Source organism: Ammodytes marinus (genome assembly GCF_949987685.1).
Source record: "Ammodytes marinus genome assembly, chromosome: 24".
NCBI lineage: Eukaryota > Metazoa > Chordata > Actinopteri > Uranoscopiformes > Ammodytidae > Ammodytes > Ammodytes marinus.
Genome location: NC_137228.1, coordinates 4,552,404 through 4,574,890, shown reverse-complemented (window position 1 = coordinate 4,574,890; position 22,487 = coordinate 4,552,404). Strand labels below are relative to the sequence as shown.

The window sequence follows — 22,487 nt, the reverse complement described above, 5'->3', positions numbered from 1 at the left end:
CTCTGTCTTATTTCTTTACACAGATCAGTGTACCAAACTACCAGGCAGCAGACCGTCACTTTTACCAGTTAAATATGACAAACAGCATCTAGCGGCGACAGGTCACCCAAATTCCAGTTCATTCTGTAAGTAGGTTGAATTGTCTGTTTCCAGATTTGCGTGCTCTCTGTACATCCAGATTTTGTAGCACTTGGTCAAGTAGCGTCGGAAACACAAGGACAGGCCGGATTTGATAAGGCTACAGCTTTTATTTGAACTTGTCAGATACCTATCTGATTAACGTTTAGGAAATTGTATGTTTAAGATTGTACAGCATATATGAGTGCTCTGCTGGAACAAAGCCAAAACAGCTTGATTGGGACACCAGGCAAACATCCAAGAAGTGGAGCACAGACTTTACTCTCATGCAAATAGAGAAACATACAGCAGCATGGGCCCTGCATCTAAAGCTTTAACAGTCAAAGTCACGCACAGATAATCTAATCTCGCTCTTCTTGTCATGCTTTATTTAGATTGCCTCTGTGTCTTCTGTTTTTTTGTTAATCCCACTGAGATGGTTTGTTGAAAGTGCTGCTCTAAAGTATGTGTTTTGTGCAGCATGCAAGAGCCCACATGAGCACAGAGTCAGTTGCTGTTATCTCCTCCTGTTCATCCAGTCCAGTCCGCCATACATTCACACTGTCATTCACCCTGTCATCGTCGGGTTGGTCGGGCCAGCCAGCGCCAAAGCCACCAGGCAAATTTTCTCACAGCTTTAATCAAGCAGAAGAGGCCCGCTGCCAAGGAGCGGCTAAATTTAGCTCTCTTCATAATCAAAACACAGCGAAGGTGCTGCTGTTTCAAAGGGAGACGATTCCTCCCACGCAACAAGGGAAGAATAATATCCACGATCTAGCCAAACCATTTATTTCCCAGGGTTAGTCAGTCACACACCCATTTACATTTGGTTGAGACAAAGCAACCTGTTCTATCACTAGCTACTCTGCAATAAGATTAATTAAGACATTCATAGAGAAACACACCCGAATGCCAAGCAATTACTGACGGTAAGGTTGGCATCAATCAACATATTTAATGGTTTGACACCAAATAGACTGAAATGAGGTGTGACAAGTCAAATACCCAACCACACCTATGCAGGAGCAAACAGGAACAAAACCAAAAAGGGCAGAGAAACCCAATCCACTCCTTCAAATAACTTTCTAACAACAACAGCAGCTCACAAAGTGCTTCGACTCTCATATCAAATCAAGAGAACGAGGAGGTTAATTTGCAACAGATTAAAACAAGACACCACCGTGACGTGAGGTAAACCAAACGTAAAAATGAGCTGAAAGGCGCACTGAGAAGTGATTCGAAATGTAGAAAGAACCAGAGGCAGAGGAGAACAAATGAGATCATTCAAAGTTGCGTAAGATGTCCAAAGAGCCTCTCACAGGACTGAGATCACCATTAGCCAGTTCCTAGCACACAGTGCTGTGGCCATCCGATAGGCCCCAAATAGCATCATCTCTGAACAATAAGTGTTACTTTGCAGTTGCACACATGGTTATTTTTTCCCTCTCTCCATGTGCGTGTTTGTCCAAGTCCATGAGGTAATCTGACCACCGATACAAACTCCAGAATTGGATTGGAGGACATCTGGTTTATGTCTTCCATTTTTTCTTGTGTGTACTTCTCGCATCTCTCTCTTAACGCATTTATGGTTTTCATTGTCAGGCACATTAAACTAAGAGGGCCTTTCCTAAAAACAACACGAGACGTGCCACGGCCCAGCTCCAATGAAACAATTTGGGTTGTGGGAACCGAGTAAGTGTGACACTGCCTGAAACCATTAGCATAAAAGAGACGTTTTTTTCGTGAGGTCTCGACAATACAGTTTTGCCAAACAACGACACCCCAGCACTGAACACTAAATGATGTGAAAACAGTCACTATGGTAATTCAGTGGAGTTGAAAGCTTGGATATAAAAAATACTGTGGACATTTTAAGGGTGAAAGTGCAGCTTTCCTTGTCTACAACAGCTTAGAAACACTCATTTAAGAAGGGCTTTGCAAGAAGAAGCAGAGGTGTGAGTTAGTGTGTGGGTGTTTTTATTGTTTGCGTGCTTATCTGTGAAGCTCTTCGGCACTTCATGAGTTAAACCAGTCTGAAATAATGATCGGCATCCTCTCAACCATAGAGTATCAAAAACACAGAATGAGAAAGTAGAGAATAAAGCGTTACTATCTGAATGTTAAGAGCAAGGCAAAATACACACAATCGCTGGCATAAAACGCATCCAGCCGTTTTTTTCCACAGTGATATTGCTGCTTTTTATGTTACATAGTAAAAGTGTGTTCCTTCCTTGCCAAAGCGAAAAGGGGAAAAGACAGACAGTCAGCACTGAAGAAACCTGATAAAGTGCATCTGAACCAAATGCCGCCTTTGTAATGGTCTGTGCTAATTAACAGTGAATAGATTGTTCCCCCCCCCCCTCCCAATATATTATAAAGGCAACCTTATTTTCTTTACAATTATCCTGTCGTTGAGTTCTAACATAAGTGTTATGCTGTTGGAATAAGAGCGTGATCTACTAAGTATATAAAGTATACTGAAACAGCCATTAGCCCGTTCCTGTTTGCAGCGTTTTGTTTCCGACAGCTATCAATGGATTACTCCTCCGATTCATCTTTCTCTCTTTGATGATGTCTATGATTCCGTAGATAGTTGGTTTGTTCACTCACTTTACCATACAGACCACAGGGGAACAGATGTTTCTGATGTGTTTTGGTTGGATTTTTTTTTTAATTTATACTTTTATCACCTTATCTGCAGGGGAGTAAGGAGGTAGATGAAAAGAGCCTATGAAGACGAGAAAAAAATGGTATGAAATCTTACCTGAGATGAAAAGGAGATCAAATGACATCCTTCTATTGGTCACATGCTTAAGCACATGCCAATCACCATACAATAAACGGCACCATTTTGGCTCAATCGTTTCTCTTTTATACCACATAAGAGTGTGTTTGACTGTATACAAACCTTACACTAAAAACTAAACCCACTACTGCAAAGCGCTCTCCTATGGCCTTGCAGCTCACGGCACACAGCAGAGGGGGGTAAGGCGAACCAGAGGAGGGGCTTCACAGTGCGAGAGGGTGTGTGTGGGGGGGGGGATGGGGGGAGATGGGGGGGGCACGTGTTTTGAGCTGAGTGAAACACACGTCTCACACACAGCCTCTGGTTCCACATAAGTGTTCCACAGTCTTGTTGGCAAAAAAAAATTCAAAAATCCCCCATGTTACCCCTCTATTCCATCCCAAAGCAGTCTCCTTTTTCCCCTTGCTGCAAAGAGCGAAAAAAAAAACGTCTGGCTGTAATCAATACCTCTTTTGTGCTCGGGCAATCTGATCGGCCCACTGTTCTCTCTCCCGGAAATATCCAAGGATTTGAGATTTTTTAATTTATTTATTTTTTGCACCAAGAGCACTGCAAGGACACGCAGGAATGCAGGCAGGGATGGTAGGCAAGCAGGCAGGCAGGCAAGCAGGCAGCTGAGTCCAGAAAGACTTTGTTAGCTCTCATCACCATTTCAGAGCAATGACTAATGCTCCACTGTTTATTTGGACAAAAAGGATGAAAAGTTCAGGCTGTGAGTGTTGTGTGGCCAGAGAAGGTGTTGTTGTGATGACAGGGGGGAGGCTTTAAATGGAACCGAGAATTGTCAACAGTGTCCTTGACCTAAAAACAGATATATGTTTGAATGGAAAATGTTTCGCTCACCTGACTGACATGGACTCGTTGAAATAAAGGCAAATGAGTGTAACTGCTCTTGTGTAACTCAGAGGGTGGAATTGGAAATTGAAATTTTTTCCGTGTGTTTGTCAATAGCGAAACAACCTGAGAACCACACAGCTGCATAATACAGAAAAAGAGAATAGCTACATTTTCAGTCTGTAGCTCCTTGTGAAGTGAGAATGCATCCTACCAAACAGTTCTGTGAGATGATACGCTTGTCAGACACTGCATTTTACTCTTAAAAGTTAAATTTTGCCTGCGTCTGCGGCCGGTGAATCTAATGTGAGGCTAAAAAGCCCTGTGGAACTATTTGGGTTTATTATTATTATTATTATACGCATCATCATGTGTGTGTTTGCGAAAAATAAAAAGCCTGGAGGGGGAGATGATGGCTGATATTTGGTAGGAGAGGAAGCGATGCAGATTAAGTTCCTTAAGGGGCCGGAGGAGGGGGGGGGGGGGGCTAAGGCTTTAACCAGCAACAACAATAGGCACGCAGAGAGAGAGAGAGAGAGAGAGAGAGGATGCAGAGGGAGATGGAGAGCAGCAGCAAAAAGCAGCAAAGTACAATGAGAAAGTGTGCATGGGGAGTAGAAATTCTTACTCCCTTTCTTTTAGATTCACATGCTGTTTTTTTTTGTTTTTTTTACCATAGCTCCTTATACTCGAAAGGAGGGAAGAAACCAATTAGTTGAGAGCGAGACAAAAGGCAGGAGTCGGTGAGAAAGCAGGGTGCACGTGTTCCAGCCAATGCTGTGTGAGCCCCAGATGTTTCTCCCATCCCACTGCAGTACCAATGTTAATCATCTTTAAAAATCACTACCTTTTATAAAAGACAGCGAGATTTGGGCAGCAGACACACAGCCACAGACAGACAGACAGACAGACAGAGACACAGACACACAAACCTCTGGAGTTTTAAAGCCTTTCAAAACTTTGACATATGGCATTGTCAGAGGCACTTTTGTTTAATTCAATAAGGGCTCTTTCAGCAGGCTTTTCCTCCTTGCAGCAGACAATGTCTGTGTTGATGTTATCATTTTTAAAAAGGTCCCGTAAAAAGGACAGTAAATGGTTGCCTACTAGCAGATGTATTGTAGCTATTAATATCAAAACATTTTATTGTACAGTTTGGGTTTCACTAAGTGTGGAAAAATAATAATTATAAAGAGTAATTACGTGAACTACATTTTTTAGATTTTCAAAAACTAAATAGCGTGTATTCGCAGTTTAGCGATATTTTAGTTACATTTAAAATGTGTTGTGTGCAGAAATTTTTGGAGGGTATGTCTTCTAAATGTCACTTTAAGCACTGTCGGGATCCATTCGTTTTAAGCATTAACATGTAAAAGATGGAGAGCACCATCAGTTGCTAAAAGCGACCTGTGTGCAAAAAAAAAAACTGTCTTGCAGATTGTTTACAACACGGCTATATGACCTTCTGATGCACTCCATATGGTAAGGGGAATTCTGGGGACCTGCAATAGCACAACACAGGAAACAGTCACAGCATCACACCAGTGTATATGACTTGCTTTTTTCTCTTCCCGTGATGCAGTGGTTCTCAATTATTTTCTGGCATGGGGGACAGAAATTTTTTCGCGCCCCCCCCTAAATTGAAATACTATTGAAAACCTGCTAATGTTTATTTATAGAGATAACTTCTGCAGCACAAAAAATCAAAGTTCAGTTTATTAGCTCAATTTGTAACATTTAAACAAGACTGCTCAGTCTGTGTGAATCTCAGGACAGAGAAACAAGAGCAAATGATTCACAGAGGTTTGCATTTCATTCAAAACATTTTTAAACTGTAAACATAGTTAAGGTGGTGTTTTTTTTATTATTATTATAGGCCAATAGGCCTTCTGTGATGCGACAACCAATAATTCATTAATGTTATTATTAGTCTACTTGCTTGATTTCTTTTTAAATAGCCTACAGAGACACTTGGAGACACATGTGGACATTTATTTACTGCAAATCGCGGCCTTTCGCGCGGATATGACCATACACAAGCACACATCGCGCTTGCTAGCACTTAAAAAAAAAAAAAAAAAAAAAAGCATTTTTTTGGTCAGTTGGAAATCAAGGCAGCCCGCGCAAAAACAACAAAAAATATGCAATCGCAAACATACTGGAGAGAGTGGGAGCCTGTCTGTGAGTGTAGCTCTGAGAGGGGGGGACAGTTCTGGTGAGGCTCAGGGGTCTAAATAGGCAGGTATGCATATTAGGTTTTTGTCACTCATCAGAAACTCAGGTCTGGTCTTTCAGAATACAGGCTACATTTTTAACTGTGCTGTACATTTTCCATGAAATCAAACCCCACGTTGTAGTTTTTTTTATTATTGCTGCATTGGGGCATATAGGGGGGCTGAGTGTCAGGATGCATGCAAGTCTTTTAAAAGTGTGTGTGTGGGAGCCGACAGCATTTCTCAGCAACTTATTAGCACCGAGTGTGTGTGTTTGTGTGCGTGCGTGTGTGTGTTTGTGGAGTACTTTACCACAAGATGTTTATTCTGTGGCCAATGCACGTAGATTACGTTTTTCAGGTTCGGCAGGAAAATATTTCTTGTGTATATAACACTTTGAAGTTGAGTCAAGTCAGATGCTGTAGTAGGGATATCACTATGGTAGGTGTTTACGATGGAAATCAAGCCTTTTGCTTTGGGGCAATGAAACCACGAGGTAACAAGGTTACTGGCAATCTCCGGCAGAACCCCCTTTGTCCTTGTCCTTCTTAGATTGTCGACATTGAGAGCTTGGATCTCATCTTTCACTGTGAAAGGCAAACAGAGACGCGGGCGGATCGATAGCGAGAGAGAGAGAGAGAGAGAGAGAGAGTGAGAGAGAGAGAGAGAGAGAGAGAGAGAGAGAGAGAGAGAGAGAGAGAGAGAGAGAGCAGTTGGAGACGCCCTGAGCTGTGAATGCAGCGGTCTGTGTTTACGGTAGAGGTAGCTAACCGTGCCTGAAAGAGACGTTAAAAAAGGGTCATGGATAGCTTTAAGGCGAAATATATCATAGAGGGAGACAGAAAATGGAGAAGCGAGGGTGAGTGGTGGCGGGGGGGGGGGGGGGGGGGCCTGTGTGTGTGTGTGTTTGTGTGTGATGGCTGAAAATCACTACCAGACCATTCATTACATCTGTCGCCACGCATGGCTGTCTGCGAGCAAGTGTGTGAGTTTGTGTGTAGGAGGAGATGACATTTCCACACCCCGGATGAAACACTGCTGAGTAGGTTGATCGGCCACATCAGCGAGACGTGGCGTCACAGCCGACTGCTGGCCCCCGGTCCCATGCACCTCATGCTAAGCAGCAACCAAGGCCCAGGAATCGACTTGTTTTGATCCCATATACGGGGGCTCCTGTCTGGGCCTGTTGTCCTTGGCTGAATGCAACAACACACAAGGACACAAGGAGCTATTCCAGAGTTTAAGATTGCAGCACACACAACAAAGAGTGGTGGCCATTTTTATTGCGATAAAAATATAAGAGATTAGAGCAGGGTCACGTTTTTTTTTTTGCCTGAGCCTGACCATTCAGGAGACAGGAGCGGTGTTCCACAATTGTGTACACAGCTGTTACAGCACAGAGCAGTGGAGGGAAAGTTAGACTTATAGTTGGTGTTACGTCGATGACACGAAGGCTCTGCGTGAAACTCAAGGCTTTTTGTTGTGGAGTTTTCTGATGAAATGTTGAAGGAGTCGATGTAAGCTGTGGGCTACAAAGAAGCCATAGGATATATAACATGTTTGAATATGTATGATTATAATATACTAAAGGCTTTGGACAGCATTCCATTCAGTTTTTTGTTTTACAGCCCCAACCCATAAGTGCAATGTAGTATTTCAGAAAGGAGATTAACGATCAACCTTATGTCCCCTGTCTGAGCAGATAATAGGTCAATACGACCATAATGTGCCAAAACTTTATGCAAAATGGCTTCATTCCTTTGGCTAATCAGGCTATTAAACACAACCCAGTTGATCTATATATACTTGATGTCACTGGCATGTTGATGGTGTTGTTGGTTTTATGTATGTATTTATTTCAATCACATTGAAGGGACAGACTGTAAAAATGAATGTCACCTGGCTTTGGGATTAATAAAGTATTCTGAGCTATTTTCCCCATGTACAACAAGTATTCCACTGACATTTAATCACATAAAAACACTTAGTTTAGTTAGTAACAAAAGAATAAAAAGAAATGGAATATGACAAAAAAAAAAAGTTTTCTCCAAGATGGACAGAACAAAAGCCAGGAATAAACTTTGAGAAACAAGAAAGCTTTTTGGCCCCGAACATGCCACAAAGATCTTGGCGCGGGGAAATGTATACAAGCGGAGGTGGAAACAGTGCAGTCCCATGGCTGCTGCTGCTCCATCTTGATAGCAGCCGCTCTGAAAGCCAGGCGTGTTCCCCTCACTGTCCAGATCCTTATCTGTGTAATTGCCTTCCAGTCAGGGCAGAGGAGCGGTGGTTGTGTAGCTGGCGATAGCAGCAGCATCGGCCCCTGCCACCCCGCTCCAAGACAGGAGACATGCTCGGATGGAGACTCTAAAGTGGTTTGGGGCCTCTTTAAGCTTGTTGCCAAGAGAGATGGGGTCTTTGCTTTGTCACCATCCAAATGTCCTCTCTTAAAGGGCACCGCGGCTTCATCGACACGTGTCACAGGTCCAGGTACTATCGCTACATAACAGCAGGAGCACAAGCCAAGAAGAAGAGTCCCAACCCCGACAATGGACTGTGAGATAAGTGTCTGGACTCTAGTGTCCACAATGGACTGAGAACAGACAGAGAAAACCAGCTCTTGTACACATACACTGGCTCCTTGGGACAGAGTGTGTATACACAGTGGGCACTTGTGCACACTGCCTGAAGAGACTAGGCTAGAAAAAAAGAAAATCCTGAACGGAGGCCTTATTTGAATTATGTCCAAGGGGATGCGGTCTGCTCGCATAAAGTGCCTGGTGTGCACTGGGCTTGGTTGCATGCCTTGGCGAATGTTGTATTTCACAATGATTTTCTTTTGTTTTAATGAAACTAGGGTCATTTAATCCTTTTTTTTCCCCCCTCATTTCTTTAATTGCTCTGAGCTAGTGCGTGTTGACTAAGCCAGGCAGCTTCATACCCTGAATAACAAGTTTATTCTATCGGAAAAGAGTGAGAGAGAGAGAGAGAGAGAAAGAGAAAGAGAGAGAGAGAGAGAGAGAAAGAGAGAGAGAGAGAGAGGGCACTTTTGTTCCTTTTAGGGAAAGATTTCTGCTTTAATTGGAAAATGTGTCCAAACCAAGACAAATCCTCGAAAGCTTTCCGGGCCCCTTAACCACAACACTCCACCACTCAGGCTATTTCCAAGCAAAAAAGCGTTACCTGCCACGTTGACTTTCTCAGGGTTGGTGGCGCTGGGCAGCAGGGTGGTGGTGGTGCCGTTGGTCAGGTTGCCCCCCGTGCCGTTGTAGATGTTCTCCACCTTGGTCTCCAGCTTGCCCAGCCTCAGCATGATGTTATCCAGCAGCACAGCCAGGGTCTTCTTCAAGTCTGACAGCAAGAACGCCAATAAGATTATTAGTATTTTTTTTTTAACTATCCACAACAACACACAACAGACGTCTACAAAATGCAGATATTGGTTCATCCACGCCAATGTGAACATCATTTGTGTAAAATGGATGTATGTGTCCGTTTTGTTTTCTGCTAACTCTTTTGTATTGCTTACTGAGCATGTGATAGTCTTCTGTGGGTTGTTAATGTACATTGACAGATGGCTTAATGAGAAGTATGATATGTACTATCATTCAAGGTCAAGGTCACTTTTATTTATATAGCACCTTATAAGAACCTAAATTCACCAAAGTGCTTTACATGTGTTTCTCTGTTTTATTCTATGTCACTCTGTTGTTATTGTTGTTGTTGTTGTTGTTGTGTTTGTTGTGCGCTCGTCGGCGTTGTAAATGAGGGGAACCTCAATGCCTTTCGAGTTTGTATAAATAAAGGTTTTCATTCAAAATACATAAATTAAAATACAACAGCACACATTAAAAAGCACTTACAGCAATGACACAAAACAATTCATTAAAATGTAAAAGCCTGTGAAAAAAGGTGAGTTTTAAGAGTGGACTTGAAGGTTTCCAGAGACTCAGATGAGCGAATATGGTGTGGTAAGCTGTTCCAAAGTCCTTGACTATCATGTATGGACCTGGAAAATCATAATAAGAAAAAATATATATAAAATAAAATAAATAAAAGGATATTGGTTCATACAGTATGTTCTATCTATCAACATTGATAAAAAGAAAACATACAGTGTGTGCAATGTGTCCGACCGGTAACTCTTCGAAGCTCACTTAAAGCTAGCATTTGAATTTCAGGCAGTCAGCTAGAAGCTGATTTAAAGGTGAAGTGAGCGGTTTATTTGTGTTAATATATGTGTTATATCACTCCATATTCCTACAGCAATCACTTCAACAGAGTGCGGACGTCATATCACAGGTCTCAAAGTCATTCTGATTTGCAGTAATAGCCCAATTAAAATGTTGTAGTATCCCGATTTTTTATCCAATCAGGAGAGAGAATGCTACTAACCGTCACTCGTCTCACTCATATATACTATATACACTCCATGGTCTCACTGCCAGTGCACGCCAGAGCAACAGATGGGTGAATGTGTATGCGCCTACAATGGCGGAGCAGGTAAAAATCCTTCCCAATGTCTGATTTGATGGTTGTTATCATGTTTTATCCGGTTTTATCACACTTATGGATCTGAGATGATGCTAGATAATTTGCTGCTTGAAGACCGCAATGCATTAATGTGGTGACGTAGGGACGAGCGAGGGGACTGCTAACTGCAGTAACTGACAGGAAGTTAGCTAAAAGAAGCATTCAGCTTACAGCTCCTTTAAATGTAAAAGTGGAGCCGAAGAGTCTTTGCGAGTGACCTTGCGGTTTAATACAGGCGGGGTGGGGGGCATTTCTGTTGTGCGTCTTATTTTCCGGGAGCATTTATTAGCATAGGACATGGTGAATGGTTGAAGGGGCATGTAATGAGACGGATAGGGCATGCATTGGAAATGTTAAGGAATTTATTTGCTGTATTTGTCTGAAACTGTAGCCTGCAGCCAGCCATTGCAATGACATTTGCAGAGAAATGTTAAGTTGCACGAAGCTGCTTTGAGTGGAACATACAGTACAGTGCAATGACAAATATTATGCTATTTGTCTATCATCACACTCATCGTTTAATATGATCTGTGTCCACAGAACCGAATCAAAATGGCTTGACGTTAATTGCAGCTTGTCTATCACATACGAGCGCCACATTTTTCCCTCGCCGTGATGCATTTGACACGCCAGTTTTCATCACGTCAGAGAGATTGGCAAGGGGGCGCAACGAGGGCCTGGCACAGGCTCACCGGTCTCATCCATGTGAGGGGGAAAAAAAACGCTTCTGATTTGGAATCCGGGAAGAAACCAAACGGAAAGCTTTGGAGGAGAGGGGCTTGCCAAGCTATTGGGCTGAACATAATTAGAAAGAAACAGGGTGTGTGTGTGTGTGTGTGTGTGTGTGTGTGTGTGTGTGTGTGTGTGTGCGGAGCCTAGAGTTAAAACCCCCCCTCTCTGGCACATAGGTCCCGTGCCCACTGACTTCAGGCTGAACGTACACCAGAGAGATTGGCCAGGATTAGGGTTGGGCACCGAAACCCGGTACCAGTATGGCACCGGTGCCGACGTAAGCGGTAGTAACCAGACCGAATAAGAATGAAAGTTTCGGTGCCTCATTTCGGTGCCGCCGTCCATGGGTGCCGCCTTTCTTTATATGTCCATGGGTGCCGCCCCCTGCTGTAGTCACGTTTGTATTTTGACAGACTGATCGCTCTTTATGTCATGATCGATGAAGCATGTCCGCTCGCGGATGCTGTTCTGTGAACACCGCAAGGAGCATTTCTCACCGGGCTGTGAGTGACGAGAACGAGCCCGACCGTCTCGAGGAGCGCGCGCACGAGTGCTCAACACTCGCTCACGTTCGCAGTTTCACAGACTGATCGCTCTTTATGTCAGACTATTGTTGAACGTCAATGCAATGCATTTCTTTTTGCAAATGACACGCGATCTAGCAGTATTGTCACGCATGTATTAGGCACGTGTAGGCTGACGATGAGGCAGCGGCCGCCTGCACGCTTCCTCCCGTCAGCTGTTCTAGTGCTGCCTTTACCCACGGCGGTGGAGACAAACCCAAAAAACACACAGCGGAACACGGCGGCCCGGTGATATGGAAACGTTTAACAAGACACTTCATAAAGACACACTTAAAATAACGATCTCTGCCCATACAAAAAGCTCTGACTTGGATAACGTTATGGAGCGATCGATTTATAAAACCATCCGGTAGGCTACATGTGTCTGATGACGGGCCGTTATATTAATAATAAACAGCGCTGCACATTATAACAGCATGTACTTTAAAGATCTCGTATCCATCCTGAAAAGGCAAACATGACATTTTTTCTGCACAAAAATGGTTAATTTGACAATGTTAATAGTTGTGGTCTTATCTTTACAGAAGACTTCTTTGTATTTTTTATGTCAGTTGAATTTTGTTTCAAGTTAAATGCAAATGAGCACTGTTAATATTCCAAAAGGCTAACGCTCTTCCTTGACTGTTTTCAGTCTGTGGTTCTCATTGGGTGTACTTATTTCCTTACTGTAAATCCAATACTGCATTTAATTTCATATGGGTGTTTTATATGTGTATCTATTTTAATTTTTAAGGTGTTGTATTGTTCAGGTCATAAGGACTCTTTCTTATCAAAATGATTACTTTTAGCTAAAGTTTTAAAATGGAGATTAGATTACCTGGTAGTCTCCATAGTAATCTCCATTATTATATTGTTTGAAACAGTATTGTTGTATTAGATAGTATGTAAATTGTGTGAATTTTATTTTATTTACATTTTAAAATAGTTTATCTGTAAGTTACTCGTAATTATATTGTTAAAGTTAATTGTGTTAAATTTGGCACTGGATATAAAAGGGCATTATTTTTTGACAAAGTGTGGGCAATTTGAGGCTTTAAAGTACCGGTAAAAGTACCGGTTAAGCACCGGAACCGTTTCAAAAGTACCGGGTAGTAACCGGTATCAGAAAAAACCCAACCGATACCCAACCCTAGCCAGGATGTTTTAATATTCCCTTAGCTCTGAGCTTATCTAATGTCAACACGCTTTAATGACAGAAGCAAAGACAAAGATGTGTAAACTTCTGCTGGGTTCATAAGCTGCAAATTGTATTTCTCGCTCACGACTCAATTTTCCACGTATTTACAATAAGAGGGTGCAGACTGGATATTGAGCCCTTGGTTAGCCGTTGTGTTAGAAAAAGCAACCGTGGCCCTGTGTGTGAACAACGCCTCCAATTTCTCCTTTTCTCTGTACACTAACACTAACACTAACACTGCTGCCAGGATACCAGATGAGTAATGGTACACCTAGGGACACATTTCTGTCTGTCTCAATATTTCTCTGTGCGAGGTGACAACCGGGCGGGCACGGACAAATCCTGGAGCGCTGGTACACAAAACCTAACTACACCTTTTGATTTTAATAATAGTGTTGTGTTAAGATAAGAGAATAGAGAATAGATCTGGACGCTAGTGACTTGGGATTTTTCATTAAGCCCTGTGTGAGCATTGTAGAGAAAGTGATTACATGAAACCCAAGGCGTTTATCACAGATCTCCTATTGTTTATTGTCATCCGTTAAAGGCAGTGAGTGAGTCAACCCAGTCTGGCACTGGCCTCCCCTATCTGACCAGTGTTAATATAACAGAGTACAGATAGATGAAGACAATGGCCTTACATCCAAGAGAGGACAGAGAGATTATCAGACCAGGGAAATAAGCGTACACACCATCACACCCAGTCCCTTGCTGGATTCTTGTGAATTCAATTTTGTTTTTGGGTCGGAGAGTGACCCAGCCACAATAGAGAGCAAGAAACACAGGTAAGGTGTCATGTGACTTGTCATGCCCGGATGGCACGGCTCAGTTTTCAGGGAGGGATGCAACGGAAAAATATCTTATCCTCGTTTGACTTAAGTGTGGAAGAAAAAACGTAGTATGTATGACCGCCCCTTGGATTTTTTTTGGGTGCAAATGTGGCAGACTCAAAGCAACCCCCTTCCCACCTGGAACACTGTCAGACTGATATACATATTCATATCTAACCCCCCCCCCCCTTAAGAGGTCCGCTTTGCAAGTTAAATAAGTCATGAATGGCTAGTTACCAATAAAGCACAAGGTGTGGATGAAAAGAAAAGAAAAAATGTCAACGTGATATCAAAGCTATGAAATATAGGACAGGGTTTTATAAGTGGGCACACTACAGCAGAGGTCCAAAATGTTGAACTTGATCTGAACCCAGCCTGAATAAATTTCATTTTTTAAGGAGACAGCCTATCGTCAGACAGAGGGGACCCAGGCACAGTTAGACCTGATCGAAAAATGCAGTCATGTGGAAAAAAGGCTCTAACACAGAGAGAGAGAGATAGATAGAGAGAGAGAGAGAGAGAGAGAGAGAGAGAGAGAGAGAGAGAGAGAGAGATAGAGAGAGAGAGAGAATAGGAGGTGTGCAATCAATTAAAACACAGCCGCATTGGGAAAGTAGAGACGCAACATACATAACAATGTCTGAAAGAAGAACAAATTTTAAAAAGTCCCGCAAAGTAATTCCAATAAATAATTTGTTTAAATGCTTCAAGGACTAAAAGTTCTCGACGTAATTGACAGTCCTTTTGTTCACCTCACTCCCACGTCAACAAAGAAACACTGAGTGGCTTAACTCAGCCATAGAAGATTGTCTTGCGTCTTTGCAACCAAATGTAATATTCAGTGAAAAAATCCATAAAAGTAATTGTCATTTAATCGGATACATTTTTTTCTCCATTCTACTGATTGGATCGTGACGCACTGCGATCATCATTCACATCAGCTCTGGGATTAGAACAAATTGACAAGACCCTGAGTATAATTCCAATCAGGTCCAAACCCTTGTCCCAATATTTCTTAAATTGAGGACAATATGAGATTGCAAGATGATTTGGGTACAATTGGGCCAGTTTTGGTTTAATAAGAATGATGTACAATCTTGATAATGTAGAAGACTTATTAGTAAGTCGCATTTTGAAATAAGTGGACGCAAATATGGTTCATAAGTTTGACATATTTCCATGTTTCTGAGACGTTCGTATTCTATAAAGCTCTCATAAGGGTGAGAAAGAAGCTTAAATAGGAAAAACTAGGGGGGAAAGTGGTAAGGAAATGCCATATTTGAAGATACTGTGTGAATTAAGCTTAAGACATGCTTTATTTAGCACTTAGCAAATTGTGTCTTTATAACAGGGAGGTAGAAAATGCACCCCAACTAATGAAGCAATGTTCCAACGTTGCTCCAAAATGGCCCTTCTTCCAGGAGTCGCAATATTAAATTTAAATGTGCTCCGGCATTATGGGTAATTTATGGAGGAAATCCCAATTTCCTTTAAAAACTCATTATGAACGATATCGGGGCCAATCATGGAGCAAAAGTGAGTGAAGCTAGGAAGTTCAGAGAGTATCCGGCTGCCTTTCCGATCTAATCAAAGGGGGGGGTGATGCGATACGGGGGGGGGACACAGGTCAGGGGACTGTTACACTGCAGCAGCTCCCAGAAAAAAATCAATCCGTCATATCAGAGAAACAGAGCGGACAGGACACTGCTCCCTGGAAACACCATAGGATCATGGTACAGGGAATGTCTATGGATCACATTGAGCTCCTGTGTAGTATATGGCTGTGTTCGGAAAAAGCCCTACTAACGTCCAACTCGTACTCATTTTGACGTCAATTTGAGTATGCTTCGGTTGTGTATGCAAGTTTGTTTAGGTTACTTTTCCTGCTCGACCACCCCACAATGCATTGCGTCTTTTCAAACGACACGGAAGATTTTTTTTTTGAATTCTTCATTGCTCCTGAATGCATCGGTGTAAACGGTCAGACGAACCTCGCCTACACATTCGATCATTAAGTAGACAGTATGTAGTGTATACTACATGTTGAGTATGTCGGAGGGAGGACGTTAGTAGGCCGTTTCTAACACAGCCTATGTGATGTGTATAGACATCTTATTGTCAATATCGAGAAAAAATTAAAAAGGTACATCCTGCTCGCAGTTATTCGGTTAAGGGGTGGTACTTTACATAGTGTGGTTGGCATTTTCCATGTGTTTGCATACATGTACCTCGAAAAGAAATACAGTTTAACGCTCCTACAAGATAATAAAGCAAAGCCAAGCCAGTACCGCCCTTTGTTCCTCGCGTTCTCCGGGAGCTGATTTTAATCTCACAGGGCTTTACTGTATCCTGTTGTTTCTCCGAGCATTAGAGAACAATCAATTCCAATCTCAGGTTCCTAATGAAGCCTCCCATCGAGCCATACAGGTCTATTAATTGCATGAATAACTTATCGATGGCTCTTCAAGACCGGGGCTATTACAGTATTATATGCCCACGATTGCAACTGTGTGTGCAATGTGCCTCCTCATTGAGGAAGACAAGTGGAACCATTAGACATGATTTGAAGAAGATGTAAAAAGATAGCTGGGTTTAAGGGTTCCTCTGTTGTTGTTTTATTTACACTTTATCTTTTGAAATTGACAGTAGTTATAGCACATGCAATTGCATTGTCAATTAATACGTTAAGTTTGCTTTGCTAATAGCAGGCTAATCCCTGCTTTTTCTTCTATGTCAAGACAACTGGGAAAGAATATACACATCACGTCACATTCACTAGCCTCTGGCTCTTTCCAGATACAGTATGCCGGGCTTTTCGTTTACTATTCTGTACCGTCAGGCAAACTATTGGGCTTTCCCACCTACAGGTAACACTTACAACACAGCTGAGGAAAAAAGTGATAGACCTTGGTGTGGCTAGAGAAACCCATATGAAGAAACAGAATCAGTCACTTAACATGGAAGGAGAAGACTGGTTTCTTGTATGAATGTATATGAATACAGTTCCCAGATTTTAGAGTGTGTGTGTAAATATGCCAAATGTACAGGCTTGTTTGATTGCGTTGAGGAACTTGCACTTTTATTTGAGAAGTATATTTTATTTATTGGAGACCTTGGACCTTGTTTGCAGCAGTATTTTATTTTTCTTGTACTGAAAAATACCTAATAAGCTGCAATTGTAGTTAATGCTGCACGCAATTTAAAAAAAATGTTCCTCTTAACTTAGATACGTACCAAACTGTGACTTTTTTTGGTACCGTTTACACCCCTACATGCTACTCACCGTAAGCCGTCATGGTGCCCACGTAAGGCCCGTCCATGACACTCTGGTTCTCCTCGGCCAGGGCTTTGATGTAGCGCTTGCTGAGGTCCAGTATCTGCTGCCTGAGCACGGCACTGTTCTCGTGGCTGGCGCGCTGCTGGATGGTGAAGTGTAGCAGCATCATGCCCCAGATGAAGCCAAAGCTGACCAGGAAGAAGCCCAGCTTTTGGGATGACAGCTTCCACAAGAAGGGGGTCGCCATTTTAACAGGACAAGGGGGTGGAGGGGGGGGGGGGGGGGTAGCAGTGGCTGTGATTTTGATTGGACCGTGGGAGGGGAGGGGAGGGGCAAGAGGAGGTGAAGAGGTCAGGGGAAAGGGGGAGAATCAGGAGGGAAGGCGTGGCATGGTTGGTTCAGTGGGTGTCCTTCTCCTTCTCTGACCCATCCTCGTCGCTCAGTAACATCTCAGTGGGCCGGTCGCATCCTGCATCCACAGAACAGACAGACAGACAGACAGACAGACAGGAAAGAGAAATGAGTGGTCGGTTAGAGTTGGTCCGCTAAATACAAGATAATAAGGGAGTTTCCTTTGCCCATCCCAAATTCCACATGCAAATTGGACAGTGAGTCATCAGAGTTGTTAGCCATAAATCAGAGTAACTGGGATAAACTGAAAGAACACAAACAATAGTGAAATGGTGATTGAATACTAAGCTCAAAAATAACGGTCATAACTGTCTCATTTTATCCAACCAACTGTCCGAAAAACCCCAAAAGATGACATAATGCATATAAAAAAAACAGCAGTATGATTAGTATCCCACAGTATTCAATTCAAGCAAAAGCACAGCAGAGGCCTCATGTGCTGCTAGCCTGCTATATAATGCTTCACTGAGGTTTGAACTGAGTTTGGACTCTGCACTGTATAGCTACAGATTTACCAAAAGGGGCCAAACAGTTAATAAAGCACGACCGACCGTGCAACATTACAGATGCTGACGAACAGTGCAGGCAGGCATAGCAAGGCATCATCACCCAAGTTCATTTGAATAGGTTTGGAGAAAATGAGGGTCTAGCCTTGGATGGGCAGAAGCAGTGGCCCTGTTGCTTTAAGCATATTATAGCCAGTGGCCGGTTTGTAGCTACAGAAGGCACACTGTACACCGACAGGAGGTGGCTGTGTGTGTGTGTGTGTGTGTGTGTGTGTGTGTGTGTGTGTGTGTGTGTGTGTGTGTGTGTGTGTGTGTGTGTGTGTGTGTGTGTGTGTGTGTGTGTGTGTGTGTGTGTGTGTGTGTGTGTGTGTGTGTGTGTGTGTGTGTGTGTGCGTGTGTGTGTGGAAGCTCCTACGGTATGCACGCGGGATGTTGACAGTGACACACCAAACCAAACTGTGTTTCATTCGACTGCATTGGGGAGAGAGGTCGAATGGATGCATACAGTCGAGTGATGCAGGGGAGTCCTTGTTTGGTCAATAATGAATGGATTTTTTGATTTTGGTAAAATACAACATGTTATCCAAGCCTAGGCCATCACGTCTGACTAAAATCTTCTCTTCCAAAAGGAGTAAAGAGACTGGTGTTGTGTACATCATGTCTGGCGAGAAATCAATACAGACTGAAAGCAAATATACTTGGCTAAAAGACAAGATATTTATTTGGAAGTTTGAAAGCTATAGTCTGAGAGAGGCTCACCAATGCAGCCTTGTCAAGCAGAGTCATTGCAGATCGTAGTGATTGATGGGGCTGTTCTGGATTTATGCGAGAGAGAGAGAGGGTTTATAGTTCCCCTCAAAATATAAACATTTGGATAGCCCAGAATTTATATTCCTCACTGTCAAGCCAGAACACAAACAGAATAATACATAAGGGTCTTTCTTGTTATTACATTATACATCGTTTATGTAGACGTGTGTGTGTGTGTGTGTGTGTGTGTGTGTGTGTGTGTGTGTGGACTGTACTATACGGTCAACTTGTCTCCCACTGAAGTAAAAAACAAAAGTGAAAGAGGAAAACAGACAAGGTGAACTACTAGTCAGGCTCAATTTCACTTCATTTGTTGTCCAAAGCAACAACAGTGCACACCTCAAGTCAAATGTGTCATACAATGGGTCTTGCACAAAATAAGACAGCCCTTGAAGCACTTGCAGACCTGTGAAAAAAGTGAAGTCTTATCTGACAACGTGCACAGCGAAAATATGCACGTCCTATATGGCTTGAGGTGTTAGGCAACAACCAAAAAACTTTCCAGCACGCAAAACAAGCGAGAAGAAAAAGACTGTTAGATGTGGTCTCATCTGTATTCAACCGCTGTGGCTGCATATGTGAAGGAGGCTAAGTAAGTGTGGGGAGGGGGGGATTTTTCGCTGCCTTGCCTTTCAGCTATAGCTCTCTGTTATGCTCTTTCAAAGCTGCTCTATCCAGGTCAGGACCACATAGCCCCCAGCAATGGATGCAAACGCTGCAGTAGACACACACACACACACACACACCATAATGCTAAAAATTAATAGATAAATACTCTCACTTATATTATAGTCAGTGTACTGTATATCTCTGTGGCCAGTATTCAGAACCAGGCTCAGCTAAAAAAGATGAGATTTTTCATCAGCACCGCCACCGAAGCTGTCAGAAAATCATGCGCACCTTCCACAAGGAACACAAAAGAATCCCATCCCCCCCCCCCACACACACACACACACAAAAGGGCCTCTTTTCACCTTCCATCCATGCGCTTCATAAATAGGTCAGAGACAGCTGCGAGCGGCTTTCCAGCAAGCAGGGGCCGGAAGACCCACAGCAGGTTATGACACATCATAATTGTTCAGTCATTTAAGACAAAAGGCCTGTGTTTATATATCCCGCCAAAGTGGACACAGAGGTCTTTATATACATTCTGAACAAAGCTAGCAAGGGGGATAAATACTGGATTGTCAGCCAGACGTGAAAAGATGAGAGAAAATGCTAATTCCGGCATCCTTTTTCCACTTTAACTCGTCTCTAATTTGGTTTGTGATGTGTGCAAAACAAGGCTTTCAGCGAGGGGGGGTGGGGGAGGGGGGAGGAGAGAGAGAGAAATCTCTGCAATGCACTGTGAATTTATGAGACAATCACAGTTGGCACTATAGCAGGCGGACACTAGCCTCCTTGCAAACTGATAACATCGGCTGCTCTCGTTTTCTTGCTTGTGGACAAGACAAGACAAGAGGCTTTTTTTTTTGGGGGGGGGGGGGGGGGGCTTGTCAGGTAGGGGGGCTGCTGCAGTGCATCATGGGAAGAAGAAGCACGGGCCAAAATCTACAGTGCATTGACCCAACCACTTGAATATATCCTTCCTCCCCTCTTGTTTGAAGACAGAAACTGATCACGAAACATAACTCCTTTATCGGGAAACTTTCCAATAGCATGCTGCTGTATCCTATAATCACGATACAAAAGGGTGCTAGGTGGCAGGATGCAGCCGTTTAGCCCCCAGCGGCGCAGCACATATCTCCATCTCAGTTTCACCTTATTGAGGATCTTAATTTGTCTCTGGCAGAACGCCCCGTAGCTATCAGCAGCAGCTACAAAGGCGGCCCCCGTTGACAGTGTGTGTGTGTGTGTGTGTGTGTGTGTGTGTGTGTGTGTGTGTGTGTGTGTGTGTGTGTGTGTGTGTGTGTGCGCGTTGACAGCCAGCCTTTCCGCAATCGGCCCACTGTATGATCCTGGGCAACTTGAGATGATAACGTAACTACCTGCTGAGAGCTATTTTCATTGTCGGGAGAGGCAGCAGCCGCCACACACAGTCCTTGTAGGTTCCAGGGGCAGGGAAGAGAGAAAACAATTGAATCATTCCCCCCCCCCCACCCAAGTGTGGTGGGGGGGAATGATTAGTCATCTAAATTTAAAGGCGCTACGAGGAACTCTTTAATATTTCTGAAACAGCCTTCGGTTTTTGATCTGATCCAAAGACATTATTGGCACCAGTAACAGACAGGTGTGTTACCAATGACTCAGCCTCACATGTTTTATGTGGCAGCAATCATGTCTTTCTTTGTCCCCGTTTACATAAATGTAGCCCGACTGGTTTATCATTAAGACGCAAGGGGATTAAAGGTTAACAATGACATGGAATCACTGTCTAAACAATAATCTCAGGCTTTATGATATCTTTCCAATGGAGGACTTTAGCCCCTTGGTTCTTTCATATACTGAACCAATAAGACTTAAGCCAGATGGATGAGCTCTGTCTATTTTCTTTGCATCTTTGCTTGAAGCTGACAATGAAAAAGACCTCAAGAGGAGTTATTATTATGGGGAATATACTCCATAAAAGGTGAGGTGGGCCCAGGGTAGGTAGGTCCACATTCATTCCAGTGCATTTCCTCCAGGTTTCTACTGAAGTGAAACAACATGTCACTGGCTAAGAGCTGGTTGCATAAGCGCAGAGAGAGTTGAAATAGTCTCTCTCCTTTCAGATGTAGCCTTGGCCATCAATTATGGATCGGCTTTTAAAGAACTATCCGTTTTTCCCCTTCCCTTGAATATGAATAGGCTTCCACAGAGCTTGACGTCTCACACTCAGGTGACACCAGACTAAAAATAAAGAACTGAATTCAAAAGGTGTTCCGCTAACAATTTGTCAGCCGCAAACTGTTGCTGCGAATGAATGCGAGAATTGAATGTGGCGTCAGAAAATGTAATTACCACCTAAAAAATACATATTTTTGTAATAAATAATAATAAATAATAACTAGAAAAACGAACACGCAAAACTTCCTTGCACTCACATACTGACACACACACACACACACACACACACACACACACACACACACACACACACACACACACACACACACACACACACACAAACACACACTTTGTCATGGTTACATTATTTGAATACACATTGCTCATAGCTTCGCTGATAAGACCTTGTAGAAAGCCTTCACAAGAGTTGCCCTATTACAAAAAAACACAGACAATCATGTTACACGCATTTCCATAAGTATTGAGCTTCACTAGGGCCTAACATTGGTCCACCATTTTTGTTTTGCTGTTGACTGGCCGTGAGTTGACACTGTGAGCCTGATAGTATGGTGAGCTAGTGCTGCTGCCATGGAGGCACTGGTGTGACTGTGCATCTTAATGGACTACTTCTTCAACATAAGCTCGGCCTTTTAATTATTCATAAGGCCCTCAAGAGAAACGGGTCCCTGCTGCTTCACCTAACCTACCAGCACCTCAACACAACACTGGTAGGAGCTCCAGTAACCAGATGTATCAAGAGCTAAAGGCCCCTGTCTCCCACTGTAAATTGAGCTCAAGAAGATTATCCTAAAATGTGTGAAAGGCACACACCTAAAAGGAATACTTCCCCCATACGGAAACCGGCGTTCTATCATGATAAAATCGCTATTT

General features: G+C 43.0%; 1 protein-coding gene across 1 annotated transcript in view; it reads right to left on the bottom strand.

Moving 5' to 3' along the window:
• Nucleotides 1–22,487, bottom strand: part of mgat5 (alpha-1,6-mannosylglycoprotein 6-beta-N-acetylglucosaminyltransferase) — an 83,891-nt gene that overhangs the window by 55,944 nt on the left and 5,460 nt on the right. Inside the window, exons 2-3 of the mRNA XM_080053181.1 lie at nucleotides 17,110–17,572; nucleotides 9,154–9,321 (exon numbers count right to left, since the gene is read on the bottom strand). Of these exons, the coding sequence (XP_079909307.1) occupies nucleotides 9,154–9,321; nucleotides 17,110–17,350 (409 nt within the window). The 5' untranslated portion in view covers nucleotides 17,351–17,572. The remainder of the gene's footprint in view (nucleotides 1–9,153; nucleotides 9,322–17,109; nucleotides 17,573–22,487) is intronic.